General features: G+C 38.2%; 4 protein-coding genes across 5 annotated transcripts; 3 read left to right on the top strand and 1 right to left on the bottom strand.

Annotated features, from left to right (window-relative positions):
• The first annotated feature begins 3,106 nt into the window (after positions 1 to 3,106).
• Positions 3,107 to 4,340, top strand: LOC104790296 (WD repeat-containing protein LWD2). Its single transcript, XM_010516018.3, has one exon. It carries the CDS (start codon positions 3,107 to 3,109, stop codon positions 4,151 to 4,153), a length of 1,047 nt encoding a protein of 348 aa, XP_010514320.1. The 3' UTR covers positions 4,154 to 4,340.
• Positions 4,341 to 4,764: 424 nt separating this feature from the next.
• LOC104790295 (glyceraldehyde-3-phosphate dehydrogenase GAPA1, chloroplastic-like) lies at positions 4,765 to 6,845 on the top strand. Its single transcript, XM_087455802.1, has 5 exons — positions 4,765 to 5,025; positions 5,105 to 5,212; positions 5,427 to 5,731; positions 5,825 to 6,069; positions 6,152 to 6,845. The coding sequence occupies exons 1-5, from the start codon at positions 4,984 to 4,986 to the stop codon at positions 6,652 to 6,654; spliced, it is 1,203 nt and encodes a 400-aa protein (XP_087311928.1). The 5' UTR covers positions 4,765 to 4,983; the 3' UTR covers positions 6,655 to 6,845.
• Positions 6,846 to 7,848: 1,003 nt separating this feature from the next.
• On the bottom strand, positions 7,849 to 9,748 carry LOC104790293 (eukaryotic peptide chain release factor subunit 1-3). Of its 2 annotated transcripts, none has more exons than XM_010516012.3 (2): positions 9,577 to 9,748; positions 7,849 to 9,373 (listed from the first exon to the last, which is right to left on the bottom strand). In XM_010516012.3, exon 2 carries the CDS (start codon positions 9,353 to 9,355, stop codon positions 8,048 to 8,050), a length of 1,308 nt encoding a protein of 435 aa, XP_010514314.2. In that variant the 5' UTR covers positions 9,356 to 9,373; positions 9,577 to 9,748; the 3' UTR covers positions 7,849 to 8,047. The 2 variants fall into 2 exon arrangements, with proteins under 2 accessions (XP_010514314.2, XP_087311927.1); XM_087455801.1 differs by having other exon boundaries at positions 7,849 to 9,366.
• Positions 9,749 to 11,758: 2,010 nt separating this feature from the next.
• Positions 11,759 to 12,214, top strand: LOC147942209 (uncharacterized). The gene has a single exon (XM_087455975.1). It carries the CDS (start codon positions 11,759 to 11,761, stop codon positions 12,212 to 12,214), a length of 456 nt encoding a protein of 151 aa, XP_087312101.1.
• The last annotated feature ends 7,377 nt before the right edge of the window (positions 12,215 to 19,591 follow it).

Raw genomic sequence — 19,591 nt, 5'->3', positions numbered from 1 at the left:
ATCCACTGACTCAAAGAACCTACATGATAGTGCCAGTTATGCATGTACTTTATGTGAGTCAAGCCAGAAAACACGAAAAAACTTGAGCATTCGGGATTTCTTTTGGTCAGTCCCCGAACCCACCTATAAGATCCATACGATCAGCGGGAAAAGTACGATTGATGGACAAGAAATCGGTTTGGAAGAGAATACCACGTTGGAGTGAAAACTCCCCTGCTCATCTATCTTCATTCCCAAGGCGAACATTTCAATTGAGTGACTGTAACTGAGCCAAAAGATGGGTCCGCCTGACAGAGTTGCTTTCAATTTTCAGGGGGGTTAGCTTGGCTCCAAACTACTCGCTTCGACCGGCCGGCTGATGGAAACAGACTTACTACCGGAGATATTCGTGTTGCTTCGTCTACCTCTTTGTTTTGGTTGGGAGAGCAGAAAATAAAGGAACCTTTGCTTTGAAAATGATTGTTCTAAAATGTTTCTTCCTCTCAATTTCGATATCAAAACAAAGCCTTCGCCTATAGGCTTTGGGATGATAGCCAGCCCAACGAAGGACTGAAGGTACCAGTCCTATATATCTAGTGAGGAGCCTCGGTGGTTGGCTGCCACATAGAATATGAGACGACACATTATACTCAACAAAACACTAGGAGAGTTCGGTAGAACGTGGGTCTCCAAAACCCAGTGTCGTAGGTTGCTTAGCCCGGGCAGGGAAAACCAAAGCAGGGACTTAGAGACACTTTTATTCTCGGAGCTAAGGTATATGAAGAATGGTCTTTTGGTCCTTTTGGTCCTTTGGACCGTTAGCAAACCTTGCATAATATGGATTCCAAACATCCATGATCTTGATGGTGAACCTATCAGAATCAGAAGAAACCAATTACCAAATCCACCTATCATCGCATATTGATGCATCTTCCATGAGCAAGTCAAGGGAAGAGAGAATGGTCATTGTCTTGAAAAAAAGACTGAGTAAAGAAACGACCAAAGCTGATATTATCGGAAAACCTTTGCCAAGGGATCAAGCAAGGTATGTATTGCTCTGAAAACCGGCCACTACTTTGGGAGATGAAGAAAACAAGTCCTAGCGATGCCGATCAGGCTCGGCGCCGCTGGGGGAGGAAACTTCGGTGGTTGCGCGAGATAGAAAAAAACTGCTATGGTAAACTTTTTTGTATGTGTCATGCTTGATTGTAAGTAAGTCCCTTGTAAGTTTTAAGAAATCATTTTTACATGGTATCAAAGAAATTGTTTGTGGCCTAGCAAGCATCAAAGTCTGAATTTAAGTATATATGCATTTTTTACCTTACGTAGAACAAAATAGGAGATAATTATACTTATAGCGAATGATTTTGCCTTGTCATACAATATTTTAAGGAAACTAAAAATTAAACAAATCAAATCTCTATACTATTAAAAGAGGAGTACGTTTAAGAAAATGTTTGAATGTTGTCTTTATTTATTCTAATACTCAACTATGCATAAAAGAGAAGGTTTATCGAAATTGGAATGGGTAATTTGGTCAATTGGAGGAAATCGATTACCCAACCTGAATGAGGTAAGATATGCGCGTTTATTTGTTTGCATGGTGGGGAATTCACAACTTTTACCGTTAACCCGACTGATATACCGTGGATCTTTTTGGTCTGTTTAGAGGCTTTGTAAGCCCATTAATCTTATTTTAAAATATGGGCCTTCCTTTTTACAAACTTAATCAAATGATAAGCTTATTGTACCAATTTTGAAATCTTAGTTAAGCGTACGAAGATTGCGGCTTGAAAGAAACTTACACTAACTAAATTATACCAAATTTTAAGCAAATAAATCTTAATTTTTATTTTATAATCTTTTGAAATCAGAACATACTGTAATTTTAGCGGTACACCGCAAGATTATTTTCTTAAACTAAAAATATTCTTAGATATTTTAAGTTAAATCTATAACAATTAAATTAAATTTTAAGTTGTATTTATTTGGTGTAAAATTATATAATTTTATTTGATTTTTAATTTTAAAATATAACCCACAAGTTAGCGCAAGATAATTTGTTTTGTACACTATCATAATTTAATCAGTTTAGTTAGATATATCTAATATTCTAATATTGATAATGTTAGCAAAATAATGAAATGGTGAATTACCCATGTAACACGTTTTAAAAAGTTTTAATTTCTCAAATTAAGAACTGGATTAGACAGAAAAAAAAAACTTTTAAATTTGAATGCCTAAAAAATCAAGCTTCCTACTCATTTGGAATTGAAAACTTTTAAATTTTCTCTAAATTTTTTTTATCTGTTGTACATGTATATTTTATTTCCATATATTAAACTTTTATCTTTTTAAAAAAAATCTTAATATAGGAAATAATTATAATTTAAAAAATGTTAATTAATAAGATGTCTAATCTTTATTAGTTGTTTTAAATCATATATGACACTTTAAGGGAGTGTATTGAACTTGATATTTTAGGAGATTTGATGGGATTTTAATATTTTAGAATTTTAAGAGATTTGAAATATTTATTTTAGGAGATTTTTGGTTATTTGTTAGAGATTAGGAAAAATGATTTGTGATTTGATGAGATTTTATAATTAGATTTTGCATGAATTTAGAATATTTAAAATAAAATATAAGGAAAACATCATTATAGTGTATATGTGATTGGTTTTGTTGTTCTTTTTTCTATTTCAACGTCACGGGGATGACAAGTGAACAAGCTAAGTGATCCCATCAAGATGATCCAAACATATGATCAACCTATATATCTAGTCCAAATGTTGGCAGTTGTCAAGATACCACTGACATCATTTCAATTTCAAGAGAGCTTCCCTAATATCACTACACCAATAAGAACTCCTACTTTTTATTAGTACAGATGTTTAAATTGACCAAAATTTAATCAAAATTAACAAACTGAACCGAAATGTATCAAAGTTGACCGAATGACTGAAAATGATATTTTTTCAGTCACTATTTTCGCAATTCTAAACGTCGTCGTTTAGTGGAATACAACAAAAATAAAATAAAAGAAAATAAAAAAGTAGTAAAATATCCCATTAGAAGAGAAAGAGAGAGAGGAGGAAACAGAGGAATCTATGGTTTATGCGCAAAGATGGTAACAACAAGCAGCGATCAAATCCAAGATGGATCCGATGAGCAATCGAAAAGATCGGAGATTTACACATACGAAGCACCATGGCAGATCTACGCAATGAACTGGAGCATTCGTCGAGACAAGAAGTATCGGCTCGCAATCACAAGCCTCATCGAGCAATATCCGAATCGCGTAGAGATTGTTCAGCTTGACGAATCAAATGGTGAGATTCGATCGGATCCGAATCTATGCTTCGAGCATCCGTACCCACCAACCAAAACCAGTTTCATCCCCGATAAAGAGTGTCAAAGACCCGATCTTTTAGCTACTTCTAGTGATTTCCTTCGTCTATGGCGGATCTCTGATGATGAGTCTCGTGTTGAGCTCAAGTCTTGTCTCAATAGTGATAAGAACAGTGAGTTTAGTGGTCCGATTACTTCTTTTGATTGGAATGAAGCTGAGCCTAGACGAATTGGTACTTCTAGTATTGATACCACTTGTACGATTTGGGATATAGAGCGTGAAGTTGTTGATACTCAGCTTATTGCTCATGATAAAGAGGTTTACGATATTGCTTGGGGTGGAGTTGGTGTTTTTGCCTCTGTCTCTGAAGATGGCTCTGTGAGAGTGTTTGATCTTCGTGACAAGGAGCATTCCACTATTATCTATGAGAGTAGTGGTGAGCCTAGTACCCCTTTGGTGCGTCTTAGTTGGAACAAGCAGGATCCTAGGTATATGGCTACTGTCATCATGGGCAGTGCTAAAGTTGTGGTCTTGGATATTCGGTTTCCGGCTCTTCCTGTCGTGGAGCTTCAGCGCCATCAGGCTAGTGTCAATGCTATTGCTTGGGCTCCTCATAGCTCCTCCCATATCTGCACTGCTGGTGATGATTCTCAGGCCTTGATTTGGGATATCTCTTCTATGGGACAGCATGTTGAAGGTGGTTTGGATCCGATTCTAGCTTACACTGCTGGTGCTGAGGTTGAGCAGCTGCAATGGTCATCTTCTCAGCCTGATTGGGTTGCTATTGCCTTCTCTAACAAGCTCCAGATTCTCAGGGTCTGATTATGCTTTCCACATTTCTGTTGAATGTAAAGACTCTTTGCTGTTGTTAATCAATATGATCCCTTTGATCTTTGTTTTAAGCCTCATTGAGTTTCCTCTCATCTGTGCAATGACTTTGTATCTTCTTCAAATTGTGAAGCTTTTAGCTTTGGATTTGGTTAGACGAATGGGAAGTTAGTTTTAAACAGGAATGTGTAGCTTTCTATGGTAGTTGGTATAAGCTGTGTCTCCAATGCCCGTGTCATTTTTGCAATGATACTTAAACACTTGATGGGTATGTCGAACTGTGACATTAGGCATTAAACAGATGATGTAATCTTCACTACTTCACATCAATACATGCATATAGACTCTCTGTCCAACTGAAAATGGCCACAATGGCTTCTGTTCGCATCTGTAGACTAGCAAACAAGTTCTTCTGTGGTTACTTTTCTTTGTTTCAGACGGTATGCTGCAGACAAGATAATATATGAAGTAATATTATGGTTTCTCTGTTGTAAAAAGTCTGAACTTTGAAAGGCAGAAAAATGGAGAGCAGCCTTATCCTCCTTGTATAACCGTGACCACACACACACACAAATGAAGAAGCCCAAGTGAAAAGCCCAAAAAAATCAAAAATGAGGTGGAGGAGAGACATTGTGAATGTGTGATCATGGAAACGAGAGAGATAAAACCACAACCATAGAAATGAGTAAGAATGCTATCCAGAATCTAATCCTCTTTGCCTCCAAGTCATCAATTCTTTATCCTATATTACCACTCTCTCCTTCACCAATCCTTTTTACTCTCTGCTGCTACAACCTTAACTTGGATTCTAGTTTCTGGTCACCATGGCTTCGGTTGCTTTCTCTCTGCCCAAACCATCTCTTCAGGTACCTTCCTTCTCATTCTTCCTTCTTTCTGGTTTCTCTTACACAAGTTTAAGTAAAAATGTTGTGTGTTTGTTTTCAGGGTTTCACTGAATTCTCAGGATTACGAAGCTCCTCTGCTTTTCTTCCCTTCGGCAAGAAACTTTCTTCCGATGAGTTCGTTTCCATCGTATCCTTCCAGACTTCGGCAGTGAGTTCACTGTTTTCCTCCAACATTGTCTATAGCTTATGATCCAATATTATGTACTCTTTCTAGAGCCATCTCATCTCATTCCTCTCCACTGCTCATCAACTAAATGAAATGTTTGTACCAAGAGTCTATCGATAAATTTATGTGATCGGACTTTGGCTGTTTCTCGCTGTTTTTGTGAACTATTTTGGATGGTTGTGTACTTGTGTCACAGATGGGAAGCAGTGGTGGATACAGGAAAGGTGTGACTGAGGCCAAGCTTAAGGTGGCCATCAATGGATTCGGTAGGATCGGGAGGAACTTCTTGAGATGCTGGCATGGTCGCAAGGACTCTCCTCTTGATGTCATTGCCATTAATGACACTGGTGGCGTCAAGCAAGCCTCTCATCTCCTTAAATACGACTCTACTCTCGGAATCTTTGATGCTGATGTCAAACCTTCTGGAGAGACTGCAATCTCTGTTGATGGAAAGATCATCCAAGTTGTGTCTAACCGAAACCCGTCTCTTCTCCCCTGGAAGTAAGTCTAATAAAAGCACGAGTCCTTAATCTGAAATCTAGATAAGTTAGTTTTTGAATTTGGCTTATGGTTGGTTTGATATGTCTTAATAAGGGAGTTGGGAATTGACATTGTCATCGAAGGAACCGGAGTGTTTGTCGACAGAGAAGGAGCAGGGAAACACATTGAAGCTGGAGCAAAGAAGGTTATCATTACCGCTCCAGGCAAAGGAGATATTCCAACTTACGTTGTTGGTGTCAATGCAGATGCTTACAGTCATGATGAACCTATCATCAGCAATGCATCTTGCACTACTAACTGTCTTGCTCCCTTTGTCAAAGTTCTTGACCAGAAATTTGGTACGCAATATATATAGTTACGCTTTCGCTTTCGTGTCCAATGAAACGGCGGTTTCTAACGTGTGTGTTTGTTACATTTCAGGTATCATAAAGGGTACAATGACAACAACTCACTCTTACACCGGTGACCAGAGGTTGCTAGACGCGAGTCACCGTGATCTAAGGAGAGCAAGAGCAGCTGCTTTAAACATTGTTCCAACATCTACAGGAGCAGCTAAAGCCGTGGCACTCGTGCTCCCTAACCTCAAAGGAAAACTAAACGGGATCGCTCTTCGTGTACCAACACCAAACGTGTCAGTGGTTGATCTCGTTGTGCAGGTCTCAAAGAAGACTTTTGCTGAGGAAGTTAACGCTGCTTTCAGAGACTCCGCTGAGAAAGAGCTTAAAGGTATACTCGAAGTCTGCGATGAGCCACTTGTGTCCGTTGACTTCAGATGCTCTGATTATTCTACAACCATTGATTCATCTCTCACTATGGTTATGGGAGATGACATGGTTAAGGTGATTGCTTGGTATGATAATGAATGGGGTTACTCACAGAGAGTTGTTGATTTGGCTGACATTGTTGCCAACAAGTGGAAGTGATTTTAGTAACCATCTGAAATCGACTTGTTTCATGTTTTCCCATTTTTTCTCTTCTCTTATATACATTATTATGATTCTCAAAATATCGGGCAAGACTGTATAATTATAGCCATGAGTTATGGATTTGTAATAATAATAAACTCGGGTCAAACTTGTTTACATTTTCTGTTTAAAATGAAACAGTTTTTTTATAGTGTAGCTATTGAAGTTGGATTTGATATGTTAGCCTTGTTGATATTAAGGCCTCTAGAATAATGATGAGTTTGCTGTATCATTGTTAGTGGTATTGTAAGAGGTTCATTATCTTTTTTAGTCAGAAACAGAAATGCAAAAGAGATTATTTTATTCAGAAAATCGTAAGATGAAACTGGGAGATATTACATAAACTGATCAGAATTTTGGGTTTGGCCAACTTTGGTTTGAGCAACAGCAACCTCAGCTTGAGTTTTGGCTAATTCATTCTGAGCATTCTGAATTTGAGTTTGAAGTAAATGAATAATGCCAACACATCCATAAACAGGATCATCTACTCTGCATTTTGCTTCAAAGCACAAAGACTCCACTGCTTCAGCTCTCGTCTGATCAGGAAGTTGCTGTTGTCAAAAAGATCACCAAAAATCCAAACATGAATATGCTTATATAGATATGCATAAACGTAAGTACGTGATCTTAAGTAGGATTTTAGAACAGATATACACACAAAAAAAAAAAAAAAAAAAAGATGTAATAGATATATTACCATAGATTCTGTGGATACATGCAAATTTTGCAGGATCGTTTGCAGGGAAATAAGGTGCGAAAATGCAATCTTTTGGACATCTTCTTCTCAGATATTTGCAGGCAGCACATCTTTTTGGATTCATCACAGATCTTCTCAGAAAGAACACAAAGATTGTGAAATCTAGACAAAGGATTTTGGCTATTTGTATCACTTTTCGTTTCCTTTCTTTTTTTCCAATTACACCAACGGCTACTTTCCAGTTTCTGAATGTTTAGGACATTTACTTAAGGTAACACTATTAATGTTGATTTCTCAAAGTGATTAATTACACTAATATTACCGTTGATGATATTACTGTTTAGGCAACATTAATGTTCGCTCCTCAAGAGAATGACTTGCACTAACTTATATTGAATTGATACAACACACTTATGTTTACTGAAACCAAAGACTACGTACCAAAATACAAAATCTCTTCAAAATTGAGTATATTGAAGCTCAAATTTCTCATACATTTTTAACATAACTGTTCCAGAAAAAACTTATGAGATAACATGGAAATGGACGATAATAGAGAGGGAGAGGCAGAGTAAAACAAACAAAAGTTCTCAGTCTTTCTTTTTCTTCAAATTCCAAATCCTTCTTCTTCAGATCTTCTTATACTCCTCAGACTTAATCTGAATCTTCGTAAACTTCCCCATCTGATAATTCATCGAATGTCCTCATATCAAGCTGGTACCGCAACAATCCACCAATTCCGCCAAAGCCTCTGCAAAATTGTGACCCTTCTTGGGACTTGTTAGTCACAAACTCAAGCGTACAACCAAAACGTTTATACTCATTAGCAAACCATTCAAGCAGAGGCATCTTCTCCTGAACTTCTAACTCCGCATTGGTCTCTGCATCATGGAAATTGCTTTGATTGTTCTCTTGATCTTTTCCCAAATGCTTAATCACAATTTCTCCAGTCGTGGTGTTCTTTAACTCATACCTATGGATATCCAGATTCTCCCACACTATCAGAGTTTCAACAGCACCCATTTCTAGAGCCTTTAAAGTATCATCAACACCGAAGACATATTTCCCAGTGTCTTGACTAATCTCCTCAAAGTACTTCCCAATCAATTTCTTTTCCTGTATGAACTTCACGTTAGATAGAATCTCAGCAGACAGCTCAATTGCTTGGTTGAAACCATTCTCTCCTCCGTAAGAAACATCAACCACATTCAGTATCTTAGCTTGAAGACGAGGATCAAACAGTTCTGACTGACTTAACTCGGTCTTGAAATCCGCTGAACCAGCAAGTATGAGACCAGAGACATTGGGCTGACTCGTAGCTGGATTAATGTAAAACTGAGTGGCAAGCTCCGCAGTTTTCCTCACATAGTTGTGTCTCTTCTCCATCCTAAGACGGGCAAACCGGAGCGCAGACTGACCTCCTCTTCCGTGCTTCTTAGGAAGATCGACAGTGAACTTGTGCAGAACCTCTCTGGTATTCCCACTCAAAGTACCAAACAAAGTTCCATTCCCATCCATAATAATGAAACCAAACTTGTCATCAGACTCTAAAAGCTCGTTCAAAGGCTCGGTGTGGAACTTATTGTCACACAAGTACAAGGAAGCATTGATGGGCTTGAAAGGCTCGAAATCAATCGTCACTTTCTTCTCCTTACCATCATCTGTAACAATGGTTCCAGTGTACAGAACAAGACCATTGGGAGGGACTTTGTTGTAGAGCTTCAATCTCTGTTGAGCCGAAGTAATAGCAGACAAAACAGATTGACGGTTCACACGACTCTTAATGTTTGAGGCGGTTCCATATTCATCAGAAAGCATCTTAGTTACACGAGCTACCTGATCTCTAGGAGGCATAATAAGAGAGATCATACTCGTTCCATTACCTCTAGCGGTTTCAAGACCCTTGATTAGCTTCTTAATCTTCCAAATCTCAATGTTCTTATCTGATTCTTGCTCTGCCATGTTCTTCCCCCCTTCAAGCTTATGACACAGCACGCGAATCAAAACCACAAAAACAACAACAAAAATCGAAACTTTAAAGCTTGAAATTAACTAAACGAAGCAAAACGAGTTTCGATTGATCTAAGCAGACCCAGATTGAAATTGGAAGTAAAAATCGAAAATTTAACATGCCCAAATTGATTCAATACAAAGAGAGATCGAAAGCTCGAAGATTTACGTACCTGAGTGTGTCAATCTCTCTTCTCTGTAAGCGATTCTCGACCCAGAAATGAGTCTCCTTTTTAGGGTTTGTTTTTCACTGGTTTCAACCCCTTTTCACCGAACACGTGACTCTCACGTGAAGAGATATGAAAGTAAATCAGTTTTTTTTTTTTTTAACGCGGGACTGATTTTTCTTGCTAAACACCAAAAATTACAGCATTAAATGTGGGCTTGGAATTAACGTTCAAAGCCACATTATAAACGGACAATTGTATTTTCTTGAACTGATATTTTGTTTTTTCCCTAATGCAAAATTAAATTTGCAATTTGGTAATATACTGAATTTAATTTTTTCTTAGAAGTGTAATTCCTATTTGGTACTACTATATATATGATATTCACTCTGTTCCAAAAATGAGTGTCATTTTAGAGATAAAAATTGTTTTGCAAAGAATGTAATTTTAGAATTAAAAAATTGTTTAACAAAGAGTGTCATTCTACATTTATAATAGGTTTTATGCTAAAAAAAATTAATTATCCCTGAAACCCAAAACTTATTTTATTAAATTTAAATTATTATTCACTTTTAATAAGAAAAACACATATAAAGTAAGTTTCTAATTAGGATTCTCATTTATTATACTTGTTATCCATCCTTGATTCCTTATACAAATATACTGTAATGTTTAAATGATTTAGAAATTAAAACACTGGTTGATTAAAGTGTTAAATAACTGAACTTATGTTGGATATGGACTATGCCCCTATATGCCTACTCGGCCCAACAAGGCTTGATAGACTAAACAAGCTGGAATTCTATCCCGACAGAAGGAAGAAAGCTCAACAAGCTAAATGGGCTGATCTCAGAGGACAATCTCAGAAATTTGTGTTGGAGCCCAAGGAATCCCTAACTCTACACTTCGCTTATAAATAGTATAATACATTTATTGGGATGATCCTCTTGACCCCCAAATATTACTTAGAGAGCAATATCTTATATCGAAAGCCGAGTTTATTATCCTCTTTATAATTCATTTTCTACTTTTGAGCTTGTCTTTATCTGGTCGTCAGCTTGCTTGTAAGTTACGAACAAATATTGACTCTTTGTTAGTGGCGACCTCATTTTTCGTTAATAAAAGGACATGCTTCGCTCTTACCCCCAAAATCTAGTTTATTAATATTGTGCGAACCTTGGTACAAACAATTGGCGCCCACTGTGGGGCTAGTTCAGAGCGCTCCTTTTTTTTTACATTCAAAACTGATGGTCAACACTCTCAAAAAAAACTCGAGACGACATGATAAACTCGGAGACCTCAAGTGAAGAAGGCTATGCTGCCTCCGTGCTACCAGCGCTCAGCACATCGACCACACCTCTAGAACCGCAGCTATGGGGGCACACCAGAGCTCACACACTATCGTTCTGACCTACCGTAGCAGCAACAACCAAAGGCACCACCCCGAACAATGTTACCGTTGAAGCAGCGCCCGACGCGTCGGTCCCACCTCCTACTGCCACACATGCCAAGCATCACAAAACCTTGGCTCCAGTTGTCATCGATGGTGCCGCCCTCCCAGCTCCCTTGCTTGTTGGACAGAGGAACAAACTCGACCATCTGATGTAGATTATCCTCGATAGGGTTAATAGCCGGGACACACAAACAGCCGAGCAAATCGACGCACTCGTTTAGCATAAGAAGCATTATAGGACCAAATCAACAGACTCCAACAAAGAAGGCACGACCATCGACATGCAAGCTACCCTGCCGACCCGGACACACTGCCACCCTTGTCACCACCAGTCAAGGAATGCTCAGAGAGTCACAGACGCCGATCGACGTCCATCATCAAAGGATCCATCGACGACCATCCTAGGGAAGGGGCGCCCACCGATCAAGACCGGACACACAGTCGTAGCAAGCGTAGTAGGATCCAGTCGACCCCAATGTTCCTGAACCACCATCTAATCGACAACCTGAACGATTGAAAGGATTTAAAAATCCAGCGACTCGAAGCGATCGTAAAGGACATCTCGGCCAAGATGCATCAAGCAACAAGCGCTGCCCCCAACTTGGAGAAGGTGCTCGAAGAGGCTCAACGTTCACCCTTCACGATGAGAATCTCTAGCATTCACGTTCGTTACATTAACAAGTTCAAGTTCATCCCATACAATGGGTAATCGACCCAAAACCTTTCTTAACATCGATGAGTTTTGCAATCAATCGAGCACACTTCAGTCCTGAAGAATATGATGCCGGCTGCTGTCAAATGTTTGTGGAAAACTTAACCCTTGACGCATTAAGTTGGTTTTCTCGTCTTGAAGCCAATTCCATAGATAGCTTCTACGAGCTCACCGCTACCTTCCTGCAACACCACTCGACTTTTATGATAAAGGGATCATCTAACGCCGACCTCTGGATGATGCACCAAGAGGACGACAAATCGCTTAGAGAGTTCATGGAGCGATTTAAGAAGGTTGTTTGGACGCTCTCCATCGCAGACGATACCGCGATATCCGCTCTCCGAAATGCGCTCGCATATGGGTCTCGCTTCAAGGACGATATTACCATATACGAGCCTCTAACTCTCGATGACGCGTTGCACCGGGCCAACAAGTGCATCAAGATATCCGGTCGTGGGACTCACCGAATCGAAGAATAACTAGGCGCCCTGCGCCAAAAAAAAAAAGAATGCATGTCATACCGAGCTCCCCTTTCGCAAAATGAACTACGAATGGCTTGATCCCTTTTCAAGGGTACGTAGGCAGATTTCTACAAGGCACAACTAGATAAGAAAAAAAATACAAATTACACTCGCAAGAGTACATTTAATCACAAATAAGCTTTCTCGAATTCCGCCGTCTTAATGAGTGTCCAGATTCTATATTGTCGCCTTGGCCAGGTGTACGATTTAAAACGTGTTCTACATGGATGCAGCGGTGAAATAATCCGCACAAAAAAGCCGACCCAGCTTCGCAATCAGCTAGCTGGCGGTCAAGTTTGGATAAGCCAAATCCTTACTTGTACTCTCTTGTCGACCTTATGGCACCCACAGGGTAAGCCGGACACCAGGGCCACACCTAAAAGGTATGATGAGCTCATCTCAACTACCACCCTAAAACTTGGTATCCGAAACACGTAACGGGATAGCCCGAGATAACACGTTTGAACAAGTCTCGCCCCGTAAAATACATGTCAAAACCAGCAAAAAAGCCAAGCAAGTCTCGCACTAGCTTGAGGGCGCCTTAACTAATAGGCCAAGCTACGGCTTGCAAGTTCTTGCCAACCTTAAGCATCCACAGGTTAAGCCGGACACGAAAGCCGCACTACCACTTTCCTCCAGTGAAGCACAAAGCCGAGTTGCATATCGAACATATGTTCGCATCCCTTATGCTTATCACTCTCGCGCTTACCTTCCTCACACTTGATGCTCTTGCGCTCACCTACCTCATGCTTCCCTTCCTTGTGCTTGCTCCCCTTGCGCTTGCCGCACTCGAGCTTACCGCCCTTACGCTCAAGGCCCTCGCGAATATCTCCCTCACGATCGATGCTCTTGAGCTTGCCTCCCTCACTCTTGCCACTCTCGTTCTCACCGCCCCCACACTCGATGTTCTCGCGCTTGCCTACCTCACGTTTGCCATTCTCATTATTTTCCACCCTCATTCTTGGTGTCGACTTCGACTCTCATTCTTGATGGAGACCTCCACTCTCATTCTTGATCACAGGTCAATTAAAACCCAAGGTGCGCTCAACCACCATCTAGTGGTGTCGTCGTAGCACTTCAGGGTCGAATCCACAGAGACCAAGCGATGCACTATGAAAATATATAGACCAAATATAGCTACTGCAATGAGAAAGACTATCACGAAATTAGATGATAGATTGGGAGAGCACTAAACACCGTTCTTGAACTCAAATCTCGAATGTAAAACTAACCTACTGTCGTAGCATTAGTTATCTATGCTAAAAATTGAATAAACCCTAAACCGTCGTTTGAATCTAGCAACCCTAGCAAGCAATAAGTTCAAGTTTGATTTTGTTCACAAGGTGCTTTAACTTCAACTTTTCTTGGCTAAGGATCACCTTGCTCACCTATGTTCTTTTCAAGCAATTCAACAACACTTTTGATGCCTAGATGAATTAAACCTAAGATCTTAATCTAGGGGATCAGTCTAGCTTAAGCATTAGGAACAACAATAGATGAAGAACAATAAGATCAATCCCAAATCTAACAACCTAAGTTTAGAGAGTCATAAACCCCCTTCTAAAATCCGAAACCCAACAGTAAAACTACTCAGACGTTGAATTCAAAGAACAACAAATCAAAGATGAAGAAAACATGTTTGAATTGCAAAGAGAAAATAAAAGGGTTCAGAATTCTTCTCCAAAGGGATGCAAAGGATTTGAGATCTTCTCCCAAGCTTAAAAGTCTCAAAAGCGGCGTAGAATAAAAGTTGTTTTTCTAGAGTTCGTGCCTCGTGCTTAAATAGTAAAATAAAACCCTAAAAGTCGGTTTAAAACGAAAAAGGAAAAGTTGCTTCGGGTTCAGGACTGGCCGATCCAAATGTGGATCAACCGATCCATGATGCTTTTTTCTGTATTTGCTTCATCTGCTTGCTAGTCCGATCAGTCTTCAATCAATTTAGCTCCAAATGCATGCTTTCATCCCCAAAACACTCAGTTTCCTTCAAAAGTAGCGTACAACCTGGACAAACTCATAAAAGACCAAAAAGACTCTAAAAGCACACTCAAACTCAATAAAAGACTCAAAACGAACCTAAAAACTATGGTTAAAACCTATAAAATACAGACACATCAATTCTCGGTGCCGACCTGCACTCTCAAGTTTGGTGCCGACCTCCACTCTTCTACCCAGTGCCGATCTCCAGCTTGGTGCCTACCTCCACTCTCAACCGTGGGGATAACCTCCACATTTCTACCCGGTACCGACCTCCAGGTTGGCGCCTTCCTCCGCTCTCAAGCTTGGCATCGATCTCCACTCTGAAGTTTGGTGCCTATCTCCACTCTCATTCTTAGTGCCGACCTCACAACCTTCTCCCACACTATCACAAGTGTCGACCTCAAGTTGACGATTGAACCACACTATCACAACATGAGCACCATTCTCATCTCGCCGACCTCCTCTCTCGCTCATAGTGTCAATCCGGCAATCTCCGTCTAGCGCATAAGTGTCGACCTCGATCGTGGATGTATCGCCTGCACGAGGAACAACCTCCAAGACACCACACAACGTTCCGCCGACCTCATTCTCTTCTTGCCGATCTCTTCTCTCGCTCGCAAGAACAACCTCTATCTCATTCCCAATCACACTTGAACCCAAATCATCATATTGGCGCCTACCAGCCACCTCGCGAAAGGGAAAAGAACCGATCTCTAGCTCACTTTCAATCTCATTTCGCCGAGCTTCGATCTCACAAAATCTATAAACCCCGCCGACCTCACCAAAGTTATGCAAGCTCTCATCTTCTTGATCTCGATCTCCTACCTCGAAGCCAGCACCACCCGCATCGAGATCGATGGAGACCTCACAGGAACTAGCCACAAAACCGATATGCCGCCCTTCGGTTTATCCAAAACTGCCAAGGACGACCTCGCGAGGAGTGTCGACCTCGCCATCGCCCACCTCTCTCTCCATCCTACTCGACGTCACGGGATGAGACCAATGAAGGTGACCACCGACCGATTGACCGTCAACAAGCGTGTGTCGACCAGCGACCGACGGCGGATCTGGCCGGCCGACCATTGACCAGTTCGGGAAGAAAGCAACGATGAAGGCGGCGGCTAGGTTTTAAGTGTGTGAGACAAACGACAAGAACATCCGGGCGAGTACCACGTTCCATGCTCTCCAAAGACAAGCTCAAGGCGCATAACATCCGGACGAGCTCCACGCTCCAAGATCCACACTCCAAGCTCCACGCTCCGAGCTCCATGTTGTGCGCTCTGCGAGGACGCGCTCAGAGCACATAACATTCAATCAAGCTCTGCAATCCACGACAACATACTCAGCGAATACAATATATGGACGAGCTCCATGCTTTACTAAAACTATTATTGTAAACATTTATACAAAGACGGATCTCCACCGAGGCAGTCCTGAACGCTCAATGTCGAGCAGGCATATGTGTAGATTCGAAGTACGCTCGCCGATCATAGAAAGACCTCGGCTCGCCGGACTAAGGGGGGACTATTGTTGGATATGGGCTATGTCCCTATATGCCTACTCGGCCCAACAAGGCTTGATAGACAAAACAAGCTGGAATTCTAGCCCGACAAAAGGAAGAAAGCCCAACATGCTAAATGGGCCGACCTCGGAAGGTAATCTCAGAAATTTGCGCTAGATTCCTAGGGAACTCTAACTTTACACTTCGCCTATAAATAGCATAATACATTTATTGGGATGATCATCTTGACCCCAGACATTACCTAGAGAGCAATATTTTATATCGAACCCCGAGTTTATCACCCTCTTTGTAATTCGTTTTCTACTTTTGAGCTTGTCTTACTCTGGTCGTCAGCTTGCTTGTAAGTTGACGAACACAGCTTGACTCTTTGTTAGTAACGACCTTATTTCTCGTTAATAAAAGGACCTTCTCTGCTCTTACCCCTAAATATAGTTTATTAATATTATGCGAACTTTAGTACAAACAACTTATATATGAATAACAAGTTGGATCTGGTAACCCCTAAATTTTGAAATATATATGAGAAAAGATAAGAAATACTAAACAATGTCTTTTTTTTTTGGGCAAACACTAAAGGATGTCTTACTTCACTATTTATAGCTAAAATGGGCCTAAAGACAAACATCTACTTCTCCAAATTTTAGTAATACTAGCTAGTTGGGGATTTTTTTTTTTTTTATTGGTAATGAGCTAGTTGGAGATTTTAATTAAGAAATATTGATAACCCAAAATATGTCTGTCATCTTAAAACAGTTTTATTTATTTACTACAATACAAAACGTATAAGCGAGACGGTCAAGTTTGTTTAATAATGTCTCTTTTGTTTATTGCTCTAGAACTTGTAATAAGTCAGCTCATCTACATGCTAAATATGGTAGAACTTGTATTAAGAATGTTTTACACTTCCATGTTAGCTTCTAAACCAGTTGTAGAAAGACTATTCAAATTCATTAATATAAATTTATTTTTGATGAAAAAAAAAAGCGAGACGGTCTCTATACCAAAGGCAGATGATTTTATCATACATTGAATTATTAGATAAGTCTATAATGTATTAAATTCCACCAAAACCAGTAAAATCCTATGCTCTCAGTAATATTTCCTAACAAAATCAATCATCCATATTAAAAGAAGTTGCATTTAACTAAAAAGTGAACTCCTAACATATGAACTATGTAACCAAGTCCTTAACTTAATAGAAAAAAATAACAACAATATGCATGTTTGTTGGAATATATATATTTGGAAAAAAAATAGGAAAAAGAAAGGAAAAAAGGGAAAATATAGGTAAAAACCCTTGTTTTAAAAATCCCCGCCTAGCACCGATTGCGTTCCGTAAAATCGTTAGGCCCATTCTCTCCGCCTCGATTAATGATTAATCCCCGCCTAGCATCCATTATCTGATTACACCGTCTAACCCGATTAATTCCCGCATAATTTTGTATATACCGATTATTTTTATAGCCAAATATAAATCAAATATATATATTTCTATTATTTAAACATTTAAATTAAGAGTTTATGATGTTTTACAATAATTAATATACAAACTTTTAATTAAAATTATTTTTTTTTCTTAATATTACGTTTTTATGTTTTTACCGTAATTTTAAAGACAATACTGTAGCTTTATATTTTATTTGATATTTTTCTTTTCACATAAACATAATTATACATATATTTATTACTATATATTTTTAATTTACTATTAATTTAATAAAATAACCCAAAAACTAGTCCCCAATTAATCCCCGTTTAATCTCCGATTTTCTCGTTATGCGCTAGGCCCATCCCAACCGCCCGATTAGCGCCTAGCGATTTCTAAAACAGGGGTAAAAACTAATAATAATAAAAAAAGATATATATGCGCGTGCGACATAGATTTTGATTAAAGAGAGCCTAAATGGACGGTGAAGAGTGAAGACCTAGCATGACTCTCACATATACTCATGACTTTTGAATATAATGCACCTACAAATTAATATATATCCCATTACTCGAGTCGAATTATGTCTTTTACATTCATAGTCATATATTTTCTTAGTTACAAACTTCTGCCTAATTTAATGTACTTCAAAACTATCATTTGAAGTATATAACCATTTTTCTTTTTTCTTTTTTTTTTTGTTTACAACTCTACACTATCTCAGTTAGTTATCGATGATATATAATATATTTGCCTAAAAAAACGTCAAGACTCAAGAGTGATTTCCACGAACATGAGTATGTATTTTATTTTTCTAATAATCAATACTGTGATTGATGGATGATTATTATTATATGAAAAGTTAGGTTTCATAGTTCGTAGCCATAAAATTATAGAAGAGAATGTGGCCTTTCCACCAAAGGCTAAGTACTAGTATTATACATTAATAAGTGCTTCTAAAACTCCACTAAAAAATCATTTACAAATATTCTTTTTCTGTTTGTAATTTTTCAGGAAATTAAAAGTTCTTACGTTCATAGTTCTCGTGATGAATATTCTCTTAATTCTGACTTATTGAGCCTTTTCTCCTTCTAAATTTTCTTTCCCAAGTTTATACATTTTTTTGTTGATCAACTTGCTAATTTAGTTTTTATAAAAAGAAAAGCTTGCACATTTCACTTTACAGTCTTAGTTCTTTTTAGTTATGCAACTAATACAGTAGAACTTCTATAAATTAATAAGGTCAGGACCATGAATTTTGTTAATTTATAGAGGTTTTAATTTATCGATAAATTAATAATTATTAATTTATGAAGATGATTTTTTATCAGAAATTCAGAGTTTAGAAGAAATTGCTGCTACTATATTTCAAGGTGATGATGAAGTTGAAGAAGATATGACGATACCTTTAGAACCAGTTACACATAAAGAACCAATTATCGCGTCAAAAACTCTCTACAATTTTTGGATGCGATTTGAGAAGACAACACCAGAAGTTTTTGATGCAGTCAGAAATATTAGAGATGCTCTCCAACAAGAATGCAAATTCAAGAACAAACAAACAACAATATATTCATATTTCACTAAATATTCTTATATATATATATATATATACTAGTTTATTTGATTATTAATTTATGATATTGATGGGACCATATTTTTACATGGGATTTTTAAAAAAATTATTAATTTATTATTTTATCGAATAATGTTCAAAATTATACTAGTCCCAACTTGGGACCGGAGAAATTTATTAATTTATAGAGATTATTAATTTACCGAGTATTAATTTATAGAGGTTCTACTATATATAATAAATGGCTAAGGGGGAGGTATTGGTTTAGGATTTAGAAAGAATTTTAATGACTTTACGTTCTTGCTGATTTTTAGAATCATAGAAAATTGAAAGTTAAAAATGAAGGATTCTAAGAGATTGTTTAGGAAGTTTTTTAAAATCTTGCTGATTTGTTTTTTCTAATTTTGTAAAATCTTTCTATTTGATGAAAGAGTTTTCATGACTTTTGTTATGAAGGAAATGATATAAAATCCTAAACCAATAACATAAAATTTGAATTCATTAACAATCCAAGATTCTTTTGTTTTACTTGAATAACATAAAACTTTTAATGATTTTATAAAACTCTTAATCCAATAACACTAGATTTATCAAGATTTTAGATAACTTTTTACAAATCCACAACCAATAACACCAAATTTTTAAAGAGTTTTAAAAAGTCTTGATTGAATAACAACATATTTACCTAATTTTTTAAAGTCATTAAATTTTTTTCTAAATCCTAAACCAATACCTCCCCCTAAAAACAACTTAACCGAGATATTATAAATCCTGAACATGGATCTGGAAAGTACTAAACCATTCTCGTCAATTCACATACCAAACTCCATCGGC

Source organism: Camelina sativa, chromosome 6 (genome assembly GCF_030686135.1).
Source record: "Camelina sativa cultivar CO46 ecotype springtype chromosome 6, ASM3068613v1".
Classification (NCBI taxonomy): Eukaryota; Viridiplantae; Streptophyta; class Magnoliopsida; order Brassicales; family Brassicaceae; genus Camelina; species Camelina sativa.
This window is presented reverse-complemented; position numbering and strand designations above follow the sequence as displayed.